Source organism: Miniopterus schreibersii (genome assembly GCF_964146895.1).
Source record: "Miniopterus schreibersii genome assembly, chromosome: 15".
NCBI classification, from domain to species: Eukaryota; Metazoa; Chordata; class Mammalia; order Chiroptera; family Miniopteridae; genus Miniopterus; species Miniopterus schreibersii.
In genome coordinates this window covers 2,617,501-2,630,575 of record NC_138115.1, presented here as the reverse complement: position 1 = coordinate 2,630,575, position 13,075 = coordinate 2,617,501, and the positions used below count along the sequence as shown (strand labels likewise).

The following is a 13,075-nucleotide window of genomic DNA, read 5'->3' as shown; positions in this document are numbered from 1 at the left end:
CAGGAAGTAAAAATGTATGCAAAACACTCACGTCTACCTCTTATAATTAATTTCCAATGCTTCACCTATACACACTTAATAATTCCTGATTTATAAGACGGTATCTATAATGAAATTTTCTATTTTCCAATAAATGAAAAGAAGGCAGGTTCACTCCGGCGACAGTGTCACACAGTATCTGCTTGTCAGGCACCAATTTTTACTTCTTACATGTAAGTTAAAGGATAAGGAATTTATAATGCTGCCTGTGAAGGGAACCACTTTTCATACACAAATGTGATCTTTTTTATTTTTCAAAGGGTAATACAACAGTACATTTACATAAACTAATCCAAACAATCTGTGTGTTTGACAATGGCAAACCTCACACAGACGGCCTATTGTTGGTTTACATCGCGGAGCTCTTTATACGGGCTTGTAGCGCTGCTCGAGCTGTCAAAGGTTTGACTTGGGCTCTAAATGAATGGTTATAGAAGTGCTGTGCGGCGATATTGGACTTCTTTGCAAGAGAAAACCTGCTGTGTATGAATTCAAAAGCTATTAATTTTTCAGTCAAAAATATTCGTGCCTATTTCTTTTAATAAAGAAATACTGTGCTGAGCTACTAAGAGATAATGTTGACTAGTGGTAGAGAATTTTCAATAGAGCAGTTAAAAATAAATTTAGTAGGAGGTCTCCTTCAAAGTTATAATTTTCTAGAATGTAAAACATTTTTTTAAAATACTAATCAAGACAAACTTCCTTGTGTATTTTCCCCCAGGACTGCTGTCCCCATTTGTTGGTTGCTCACCAACGGTCCCCACGGAGATTCCAGCGCCCTTCCGTGGCGCTGCGGGCTTACGCACATGGCGCTCCCCGCCAACACCCTGGCTCAGTGCCTTCTCTGGTTTTACCACCCCCCCAAGAAGCCTCATGATCCAAACTGAGGCCATTCCTGGAGTCCAAACACTACTCCATCATCGTCTTTAATCCACGTAGGAAGCAGAAGATAATCTCGTCATCTCCCGAGTTGCTAGGTTTAGAGGCTCTCACTCTCCATCCTGGGAGGAACCATGTCCCTCCAAACAAAAGCCATAGGAACACGTTCAGAGTCCGAAGGCAGTCACTTCCCTGGAGAAGTGGCTACGCCCACTGGAGAACTCGGTCATTTCAGGGTCTCACCACTTTGCTTAGCTGAGTTCGTATTATTTCCAGGATCCTTGTCAAAAGGAGAGATCAATAGAAAAATAGCAGGAATAGCGCAGTATACTCCTGACTCCACCACATCCTGAATGCCTGTTTCCCTTTCCTCTTTCTTTTTGGTAGCCCACACACTCAGTCCTATAGCCATTTACTGCAAAATACATGGAAACTAAGGGCTCTTTCCAAATAAAAATGGATGTGCAAAGGGTTTAATGACTTTATGTCCTATATCTCAGTAATGTGCTCCGTTTCAGACATTAATTTTGTCTGCCAACTGCATCCTGGCAGGCTACCATATTTGCTGGTTAATAGTCTGACTCCGTTTTATTTCTATCATCATAAATCATACATATATGGGTGTATGTTTGCTTTATTTATTTAAAAAAAAATGAGTCCAAACAGATAAACCAATACTCTGCCATTACGCTGCATCATTGCATGTTGATTAAAATTGCTGGTACTAACTATATAGATTGTCAACGCTCAATTAATTTTCACACAGTGACTCCTTGCAAAATCAAATAAAGGCAGTGTACCTTTAAATTTTACAAATCTTAAAAATCAAGAAGCAAAGCAACTCTATTTTGAATAATCAGTTGAAGGTACTAGGAGATTTTTAGAAATATAAGTATATGAGAAAACAACTATTAAAGAGATCAATTTAAAATAAGGACAAGGCCCAGTGCAGGAGCTGGGGAGCGCCCTTCCTCCTGGCGTTAACCGTCCACGCCTGGACGGCACTCCCGAGGCCCAGCGCGGCTCCTAATGCTGAACATAACTTGAGTGCACCAGTTCGGGCTCCCGCTCACTTCAAACTCCCGATGCTCTCCAGCTGTACCTCTGCCTGCTCTGACGGTGGCCTTCCTCCCTCGGTCACACTCGGTCTGGACCATCCCTGGCCCCTTTCCTCACACTCACTGTCCCTCAGCCGCCCTGCGCTGCAAGGCCTTGGTCTTCTGCCTTCATGGTCTGGCTGTCTTCTCTCTGCATCACTACACTTCAGAAAGTTTTCTCTCCCAGTGAGTTCTCATAATATATTTTAGCGCCTCCGTGTAGCGTCCATCATCTGTCCCTCAGGAACCAGGCCTGTGCCCGCATCACCCTGGATTTCCCTAAACGCCTCTTTAGAGAAGGTCACCAGAAGCTCAGCTCGAGCCTTCACTACTCAACGCTACTGGAGTGGCCTGTGCTCCTGCCTGGGCGCGGGGTGGGGAGCGGGTCTCCCTCGGGGCAGCTCGGTACTCACGGGCTGGGGGGCAGCTTTGGGCTCCGTGGACTTCACGTGCAGGTGCGTCATCATGGCTTGCAGGCGCTCTCTGTCTTTTGCAAGCTGGTAGGGAGAAAAATGCCTTGTTATTCCTTTGAATACAGATTTGAGTACCTGTTACTATTACATACCATTATATCCAGAACGATATGTATTCCAAATTAAACTATGGAATTAAACTATTCAACTATTCCTAATTAAACCATCACACATGACAAAATATTTTTCACTGCTTAATCATTTTGAAATCTATACGACCAGTGCCAGACTCCAAGTAACTGGAAGTGTCGGTGTGAGGTTTCCCAACACAAGACAGATTAGCCTTTAACTGGGAAGTTCTAGACCTGCTGGCACCAAGGAGTCGCATGTAACACAGACAGCTAAAGACAAAAACGTGAATCATGCCTATTAACCAGCCTTATTCATGAGGAAGCCAAAAGAAAATGAGCGAGGTAGCGAAAACTCATAAACTCATCTGCTGTGGTTGGAAAACTCCTAGACAGATGGGTACATTTATGCAAAATGAACTTCATCTTTCCTAGCAGGTAGGCACAGATGAAGACAGAGTTGGCAAGCAAGGTTATTGGCAGGGCAGACGCAGGGCTACAGGGTTACACATTCCCGTTTTCAGATGAACGCCGAATAAGCTTACTCACTTATTCAATATGTAAGTACCTACACCATGTGCTAGTCTCTCATCTTAACAAAAAGTGAAATCTCCTCATTCTGCAAAACGTCATCTTCTGAAGGCACGAGAGTTTCTAACCGGATGTACATGGCAGGGACTTGGGTACTATTTATTTATTGGACGTAACTTGCTTTACGCTTGCCTTGGACTGTCTTCACAGGGTATTTTCGATAGTTTAAGACAGTTGGGCACGGGGGACCCATAACAATGGCCGCAGTGAAGAGGTGGGAGTGCAGAGGTGAGTGACGGCACCGTCGGGAGGGCAGCCGCGGGGTTTGGGGAAACGAGCGAGATCGAGGAGAGGGCGGGAGGGAGGGAGACACAGAACTGGGGAGGGACTCACTCCTCTGTCACAGAATTAATCCTAGATCTTTCAAACGTCAATTATGTTTTGTAAGTCTAAAATTATTCCAAAATAGCCACCACGGAAGGCATTTTATTTCTGGATAAGGGACAATGTGCTGCAGGAACTGGGGAAGCAGGAAGGGAAAAGCCCTCGGACCCAACCGGTGCTGGGTGGCTCCGGCCTCGGCCGTGTCACGCTCAATCTTTTTTCCTTTTTATTGCCTCGTGGTTCAGGGAGGAATAAATTACTGCGGGGGGAGGAGAGCCCTACAGTGTTAGCATTTATCTTTCAACAAACAGGAAATGAAAGCGATACCATATTAGGAGCCACTTTATATTACTCATCCTCTGTTCTTCAGTGAGTTATTGAACAGCCAAACAAAAAGATGCTCGGAACACAAAACATAATGCTAAAGGAATTTAGTTTTCCAAGTAGCTCAGTTAGAACAATTAAAATGTTAGCAATGGCATTTTTCTATAGTTCTTTGGTTGTTTTTTTGATTCGAGTGTTCTAATTTTTAGATGTTAAAAGTAAAACATTCTTAATTTTTAAAAATGTTTTAACATTATAACGGGCAGAAGAAAAAAAACAAGTGGTCTTTTCTGGTGAACACTACAAATTAAAGGGCAGGAGGTGAGGACTGCTGGAGCCTGATGAATATTAATTGTGACTAATTTGGGGGTAAATATTATTGATATAGTAATCACAAAGACCAAAGTAGAAAGAAATTCAAATTCCCAGCATCAAAGGGAATCACCACCTCTCCATCCCATCAAAACGGATGCCAGGCTGACCGTTTACTGCTGAGGCTGCAAACACATACCTAGGCTTGTACACAGAGCCACACCCGTAAACCTGGACCTCACTGCCATAGGGCACGGGTTAGTTTTCCACAAGGATATTACTTAGACTTCATCGTCCATTTTGAGAATTATCCAGGTTCCTGATTTTGCCTCTACCTCAACTCCAGCTATAAATGATGGGTAAGGTTACAGAAAAAGGCAAAAATCCAAGTTTTTGTTTTTGTTTAATTAGTGCAAACTAGCATGCAATATATTCTTAAATGAGCTTTGAATTTTTATCACCAATTCTAGCTCCAACACAAAGTGTTTTAACAGTTAAAGAGAAAAAAACCTGGCAGAATTTGCTTTTTGTTTTTTTAGGCAAAAAGGCCAAATATTCACACCTGTTGACACCACACCCTCTCTCTCCAGTCTCACATTTATAATACTCACTGGTCCTTCAAAAAGCTTTCAGATTCTTTATTACTTTCTATAACCATCATTCCATGAGCTCACCTTCCATCAACTCTCATGGCATCCTTTCATTATTATGAGAATACAAGCATTTAATATTAGCAAGCATATTTCAGCATTCCCTTATAACCTGAATCCCATGAAAAGCAGAGCAAGAGGATGGGAAATTCAGTCCAGAGGTCAATTAAAAATTTGGTGGGCAAATTAAAAAGAAAGCATGTTGTGATATCCAAAGAGAATGCCTTTCTAGCAGCTTTCCTGGTGGGCCAGGAAGGGCTGGCAGTGCCAAGGAGCTGTGCAAATCAGCAAGTTTGATCACCAGTTCCATAGGGTGACAGCAGAGTGGAAATGGGAAAAGGTTTGAGACGGGGCACAGCACGTAACCTTTGTAAGCGCTCAGTTCTCCCAGTAAACCTGGAACAATAACCTCTGGACTTTGAAGGGCTGTTTTGAGGAGTGGGGACGTTCTTGCACGTAAGCTCAGCATAGAGCCTAGGGCTTCATGATGCTCAAAAAGTACCTTCTTTTTCTTTAAGGAAAGTTACATCAGTGAAGGTTATGCAGACTTCTCCTGGCTGAGGGCGTTTGGAATCTAGACGAACGTAACGGGTTCAGTGGAGTCTGCACTTGGGTTCCTGGGGGGGAGGCGGCGGCGGGGGCTTTGATGCTTTAAAGCAGGGCTGGGGAGCATTTTTCTGCCAAGGGCCATTTGAATATTTATAACATCATTTGCTTCGTGGGCCATACAAAATTATCAACTTAAAAATTAGCTATGAAAAAACCCCTTTATTGAATTTCGAGTCCCCCCTGTGGTCACTGAATGATTTCACGGGCCATACACGGCCCCTGCTTAAAGAATGGAACAGAGCCCGGGCAAGACGAAGTCCGTGTCCTTTGGATGTACAGCCTCGGTTCTCACTGTGTTCTTTTCCTCATCCTGGCAATGCTTTTCCCCTCTTCTTACTAATCACGGGCTCCAATTAGGTTTTCAAGAGCCCAGGCTGTGAAAGACCAGAACACGTGCATTGCTGGGACCTACTGAGAAGTGCCTCAGGCTAGGAGCTCCATCCAACATCTTCAAAGATAAAAACCAAGGAGACTGAACTCATTCTCTTAGCAGAGAAAAGGGAACATGGTTTGGGGTTCATTTAACACAATTGTTTTACCTGCTGTCAGGAGGACAATTCATCTTAAGCCCAATTTGGTGGTTCTCACGAGAAAAAAATTCTTCTGAAATAAATGAAGGACTTTGGGTGTCTAAAACACTAGACTTGTTGAGGACAGATGAGATGAGGGGCCAGGCAACTCACTTGATCTCAGAAGCAAGGCTGTGGCGGCTACCTCAAGCCCTCCTACCCTGTCCCCGTATTTTATAGTTGGGGAAACTGAACCACTGAGTGAACTTATGTGAGGTCCTGGAGCTGAGGACGGGCAAAAATAAAATAGAGCCCTAGTTTACGAGGCGTGGTCTGACTTCTGCACACCGGTGTGATCACAGGACACACCTGGGACACTAACTGGGAACGCAGACTTGCCTCCTCCCGCACCCATACTGGGCTCCTGGGCGGCTTGCGCAGGATGGGTGGGTCGTGGACATGCATGTTGTGGCAGCGGGCACCCAATTATGAGTTGGCCAGTCTGGATTCTTTCCATGCCAACGACGAGCCCTCATTGAACAGACTGGGGTCATACATGAACTTGCTAAGCCCCGCTCTCCGAGGAGGAACGCGGGAGCGCAGTCTGAGCAGACTCGCAGGCGTCCGGGCGTGGCGAGGAGAGCGTGGGAGATGCTGCTCTTTCCCATGGGCTGCGTAGGCCTTCGCCAGGCTGCCTGGGTTTCCTCGGGGGTTCCGTCTACAGAAGTCACCCAAACAGAATTGACTGAGTAACACACGATCAGAAGAAAAGCAAGAGGGAGAAAAGAAAAAAACACTGGCTGGAAGGGGCAGAAATGGAATTCCTCTACCAAACTGAGTAGTTATTAGATACTGATTTTCAACCCCCTTTCTCAAACGATGGCCACTCGCATGTTTCCGAACTGGGCGCAGTGGAAACTCATGAACGACACCTTCCACCACCAAAGGCAGCTCCCAGGTGGAGGCTCCCTAGGGCTCATTTTGCCCCAACTGAAGAAATTCCCTACTTTGACTGTGTTCTGTCACCATCCTCACATTCCTCGCATGTTGTTATTAAAGACTCTCCTGACATTTGAAGCAGACGCACACTAATACTCAGTCATAGTCTAGGAATTCTACTGCTCCCAGAGTTAGGCAGGATTTTCAATTATGAAAACTAAGTGTCTCAGTTTTCAAAGAGGGACGTGGAAGGGAGAAACCCAGAAACTCTCTCTTCTTTTTCTTGGCTCTCATCAAAAAGCAGTGGCAACGTGAAGCTATGGGGCTCTCAGGCCCTCTCTCCCCAGCATCCTGAGCTTATTCAGACAGGCACAAGGCTGCCAGGCCACGGCCCTGAGTACTGCCCTGAATGGGGCTAGACAGCTACACAGGGGGTCATGTTAAGATAATATGTTTGTGAAAGTCCGGGAAGCTGGTGTGATTACAACTAGCACTGCTAATGGTAGAATCATCACACGTAGAGCCCCTACAGTCACTGATTTGTGTTAGGCTTAACATCTCCCTCAGCTATTGAAACCTGTGCATTTTCTCCCTGCTGACACTTTCTTAGAGCTTGTGTAGTGAGCCAGTGTCACTGAGCACCAGCCCTGCCCTGCCGCACACACTGCTCCACCAGGTGGAGAAGAGAACAGTCCCAATGGCCAAGTTTTAAAACCAGTGATGTGCAACTCTTGGGTATGTGCACAGAACCCCACTGGGCCAGGACCACCCTGGGTGAAAACCAGCACTGCCATAAAAGGGCACCAGTTTCAAGCTGGGCTAGAATCCTGTGTGCTGTCCATTGTTTGCCACTAGCTTTGAACAAGTTAATGAGAACCTTCTAAACCTCAGTTTCCTCATCAGTAAAGGAATGGGGGTTACTGAAAATAATTCCTCTGACTCTAAGGGGCCAATTATGGTCAAGATCACCATCCATTTAGTAAAACCTTTTCAAACAGTAAGAAATATTACATTAAACACTCTCATTAAGTGAGACACATACTGATTTCCAAATGTTCCCTTTTTCCTTTTAAAGACTCAGGATTGAGGGAATAGGGTAGGATTCAGTGAAAGTGAGGTATGACTCCTCTAGAGCAGTGCCTTGGCATATAGCAGGAGCTCAGTAAATATCTTCTTACATGGTTTTCAAGCTCCTTTAGGACATACAAGCAGAACACGAAGCATTCAGTAAGTCTCTCCCACAGCCAATGGATCCAGGTGGATCGCTAGGGTGACCAACTCATTCCAGTCTGCCCAGGACTTTCCCAGTTTTGGAATTGAAAAACCAGGAATCCCTCAGTCCCAGGCCAGCAAACTTCAATGTTTGGTCATCCTACTTCCTGTTGAACCAATAGGTGAATTTAAAAAAGAAAACAATACATTTTCCACTGTCCTTCTTCCTCACCCTACAGTCAGGCTAAACTTCAGTGGCTTCCTCGGCCTGGAATGTCCTTCCAGTCACCCGCCCCACCAAAGTGCCCGGTGCGCACTCATTCAGGGAAGCACTGGTCTCACCCTCCCTACTAGGTCGCACGCCCCAGGAAGAGGCAGCCTCCCCTATCTGTCCAGTGCTGTAAATACAATAGGTGCTTGACAAATTGTGACTAAATGGAACCAAACTATCAAAGAACAGAAGTTTGCACCCCTCCACCCACACCCTGTCCGGGCCGAGCAGATCAGCCCTCAGTGAGGTTGGCTCCCTTTCCCTTGGCACTTTCAACATTCACTCTGAAGGTCTGTAGGTGGAGGGGTCACAGAGGCCTGTCCTGATCTGTCCCTTGACACATGCTGAGTCGTGGGAATAATGACAACGCCCAATCTCCAAGGCTGCTTTCTTCTTTCATTGAAAACCCACCTTCATACATGAGAGAGGTTGTGCTGACAACTGAGCGAGGTCACGTGGTCATAGACCAGATTAAAACTGGTACAGTGTTTATGGCCAGAAAAACGTGTGTACATCAAGAGTAGCTCAGCTTTCTGAGAGTAAGTCCGTCAGGCTTTTTTTCTTGTTGCCTATTAAAATGAACGGTTTTCCCTTTTTCCAAAATGGAATTCTGTTCCAGCCACTGAGACACCGCTTATACCTCATCCACAGTTTGATGGTTGAGAAAAGTCCTATTAAGCATGTCCCACCTGAGTGAACCCAGGTAACTGGATTAGCATGAATTTAAATCCCTGGGCCCAGGTCTGGTAGACAGTGGGTGCTCAGCTACTGAGGCCAGTCCCAGTGCTTCTTTACGATCCTGGCATGGAATGTGTGGTGGGCAATCCTTGTATCTCAGCTTATTTCTAGTTCCCACATCTCTGGCCCTCTGTCTTGGTGGGAGGGAGCTGTACGGTTCACGGCCTATATAAACCATGCCTACTGATGTGGGAATTGTGTCTTCTCCAGTTCCAACTCATTATGACTGCATATTATCCAGAAGAATCTCTCAAAAGAGATCATCTAACAGAAGAAATCTTAAAATACATTCCCTGACCTCAAAAAGCCATATCCTTGACCCCAACGATTCCTATGGTACCTCTCTGCATGTGACATACCTAAGTGTACAGTGTAGGACTCACAGAACTCCTCAGGTTTACAATGTTGAGCTTCCAGGTAACAGCTAGGGTTAATCCTCCATTTAGACCACTGATAAAATGTCAAAAAAATTTACAACGGTCTCTGCAATAAAGAAATGCAGTAAGAAATATTCAAGAGGGCTTTGAATGCCCACAGAGATGCCTTTCTGACCCCTCCTCCTGCTCCATAAGAAGTCACTGGGGTAATGTAAGAACTGAACCAACCAACCTTGCTCTGTTAACAGGCTCCACAGAAGGTGTCTACTGCTAAGAAAATGTGCATTCTCTATATTTTGATACCTTCCAACAAAAGTAAAAACAATACAGACACATCTGGCAAGCCACGCTGATCAGACAGGTCCAAGTGACACCATCCCATCATCTTGGCTTCTGCCTGGCTGCCTGAACTCTCACCACTGGCATCTCACCCTGAGCTGGCCCCTGCCGCACGATGTGACCCAGGTGTGGAGTCCTACAGAAGGCACCACAACAGGAACATCTCCAGCAGCCATCCCCTCAGCTGACCACAGTGATTAAAAAAGACTGTATCCGCCCGGCCGGGGGGCTCAGCAGCTGAGCATCGACTTACGGTCCAGAAGATCGAGGGTCGATTCCCGGTCAGGGCACATGCCCAGGCGTCAGGCTCGACCCCCAGCAGGGAGAGTGCAGGAGGCAGCTGATCAATGACTCTCTCTCCCCTCCTCCCTTCCTGTCTCTGAAATCAATAAAAAATTTAAAAAAATAAATAAAAATACTGTATCCAATTCTTTAGGGAGATCTGACTACAGGTGAGAAATACGAGGGCCTTCTGTGCCGGGCCCGAGTTGAGGTTTCTAGGGTTTGGGTTCCAGCGGCTGGACACGTACACAGGACCACATCCACGTGGCTTTCACTAGCTGTGGTCGCATCTGGCGCCAGTGGCTGCCCTCCTGAATTCTCCTGTGAAATCCTTCACGATGGTCTGCAGGGCTCACGTAAAGAGCGTCTGCTGACCTCTACTATAAGATCTAATGTGAGCTCATTGGGTTTGCTTTTACAGTGGGGCCCATGTGACCTTTCCCAGATGGAAGGCCAGAGAGAGGCCCCGCGAGCCCCATGGCAGGGAGAGGTGTCTCCTCCCACTCTAGTGCAGGGCTCGTCCTCCGGCAATTGTTCAGACCTTGACTGCTCCTTCCTGTGGGCTCAGTGGTGAAGATGGTTTTCAAATTCGAGTTAATAAATGGTAATTCTGTAAGATACTTTGAGATCCTTGAAGGTTCCAGTATGTCCTGACTAGGCAATGCCCTCTTGAAGGGAGAGAGGTAGCTCTCGGGTCAGTCCTGTCTGGGGTGTTCCCCTAGGTGACGAACGTGGGGCTGCGGCTGAGAGGGTGGGGACGGTGCCGGTGAGACAAGACAGGAAGGCTGCTGAAGCACAAGGACACCTCTGCACAGGCCCGATTCCCCAACACCTCAGGTCAGACCGGCACAATGACTGCTAGCTAATTAAAAAGTACATTTCCAGATATGGGCGCATGAAATGGCAAACGTGAGAGCAGAAACATGGATGCTGAGATCCAGAGACACAGGAGGCCTGAAATGAGACCAGCTGTGAGTATAACTGCACCCTGCCCTAAACTCCTCCAAATGTGGCAGGTCTGCAACCCTGACTCTCAGCCTAACCCCTGAGAAGGGCTAGTCTTAACTCTATTGCAGGACAAGGGCTCTTTAAATACTGAAAACTGTTGACATTTTCTCATGTATTTCATCCGATAGGATATTAACTAATAGATAAGATCTGTTTCGGTTTGGGCAGTGCCTAGCAGTGAAACTCTCCTTTGAACATGTTTCTGGTGTTTTCAAGAACCCATTAGTGTTGGCTAGCACTGCCCAGTGGATGGACTAGCCACTGGGAAGTTATTGACACAGTCTAGCTCACGCACTCTGCTCCTCAGAGGCTCCACCCAGCAAGGTGCCTGCTGTCACAGATGCCGGGAATGTGGGCTAAATGCACGGGTCGATGAATGGATGAATGAATGAATATATACCTCAGCCAGTTTCCATGACCCCAAAGATCAGCAGGTACTTGTCATGTGAAGCTGCTACTGAAGAAACCTGAACAATGTGCTAATTTTATATGCCAAGGCGAAGAAGGGAGAGGTAAGAAGAGGTGAGTGGACTTTTAGGTAGCCAGGAAAATAAAACAACAAGTTGCTAACAATGTAATGAAATTGTTTTTTCTGCTCCTCGTGACCAGGGATTGCCTGGCAAACTTCTGCAAGGGTCAGCCAGATAGTGAATCTTTTCACAATTACTCAGTGTTTCTGTGGTAGCCCAAGAGCAGCCACAGATAATTCATAAATTCATGGGCGTGGCCGTGTTCCAATATAACCCTATTGCACCCTTTAAATTTCATGTAATTTAGTCTTCTTTTGAAACACCCCCCCCCCCCAACTATTCAAAGCTTTCTTATCTCATGGGATTTGGTCCATGGTCCGTAGTTGTCAGCCCTGCTTTTGACAAGCACTATTTCAACACTCTTAACAATTCTCTTAAGCGTTGAGAACCGAACCCTTCAGAACTGACAGCCCTTTTTTCATCACAGCAGACTCCCAAGCAAGAACATTATTTGGAACATCACAGGCATCTACCACACAGTAACTTCTGGCCAGGTGATCTTCTTGGATTCCTATCACAAGTTGAAAAGTCTACCTTCAGTTTGATTTAGAGCTGAGGGATGAAGGAAACTCTGTAAATAAATGAAATCCACAGAGAATCAAAGAGTCCTCACATCGGTTCACCACTATTCGGGCCATGTCCACCAAAAACACCATTACAGCTGCCAGGAGATAATCGCTTCACCTACTGATGGTCTAACTCTTTTTTCCTGCCTGCTCTCTGTGGAGAGTGAGGAATAATAAATAAACAGCTAGTTCCTGAGTAAGTAACAAGGGCCCCACACTCAAATGTGCAGTCTGGAACGCCTACCTGAACAAACCATGACAGCAATCTGATAGTTTATTCTAGCTATTCATTAAGAATTTAATTTTATCAATTAAGTAAACAGATGCAGGAACTTGTATCACTTTATAAATACCACCAACATACGTAAATTAAGGCTGAATCCAATTTTTCAAGGGCTTCACTACATTTCAATATAGGTAAACTTTGGGGGTTGAGATAAATACAGTTTTTTTCCTTCTCAGTAAATATGCTAAATTTAAAGATGTTTCCAAAGATCTACATAAAAATCTGGGAATTTCATGATGGGCCTTTTGCCCATATAAATATCCTATCGGTTCTAATAAGTTCATATCTATTGTCTGAATAGAAAAATATTAACTAGCTGAAAATAACTTTTGAGAAAATCTTACTTTAAAAAATATAATTTGTCATATAAGACGATAACTAATTTTAAAAAATCCTTTCTATCCTGAAAAGTCACAACAAAAAGTTTAAGTGTGTTTTGGCTGATTTTTCTCTGCAACTGTTTGAAGCTGTAAATGACTTAACTCAGTAAAATTCCAAATGTAATTATCTTCTGTACTTAGCCTAGGGCTCTCCATATATCTCAGCACTGCTGCCTCGCATACAAAACAGCCTTTCCAACGGCTGGGGACAATATAATGCACAACATTGTTTTAATTTCCCGGAGTCGGCTAACCTCGAGCCCGCACTAACC

At 45.2% G+C, this 13,075-nt stretch overlaps 1 protein-coding gene across 11 annotated transcripts in view; it reads right to left on the bottom strand.

Annotated features, from left to right (window-relative positions):
• Positions 1-13,075, bottom strand: part of FOXP1 (forkhead box P1) — a 540,979-nt gene that overhangs the window by 24,253 nt on the left and 503,651 nt on the right. For all 11 annotated transcript variants that reach the window (XM_081159208.1, XM_081159205.1, XM_081159215.1 and 8 more), the window contains one exon: positions 2,429-2,512. In XM_081159208.1, the coding sequence (XP_081015334.1) occupies positions 2,429-2,512 (84 nt within the window). The remainder of the gene's footprint in view (positions 1-2,428; positions 2,513-13,075) is intronic.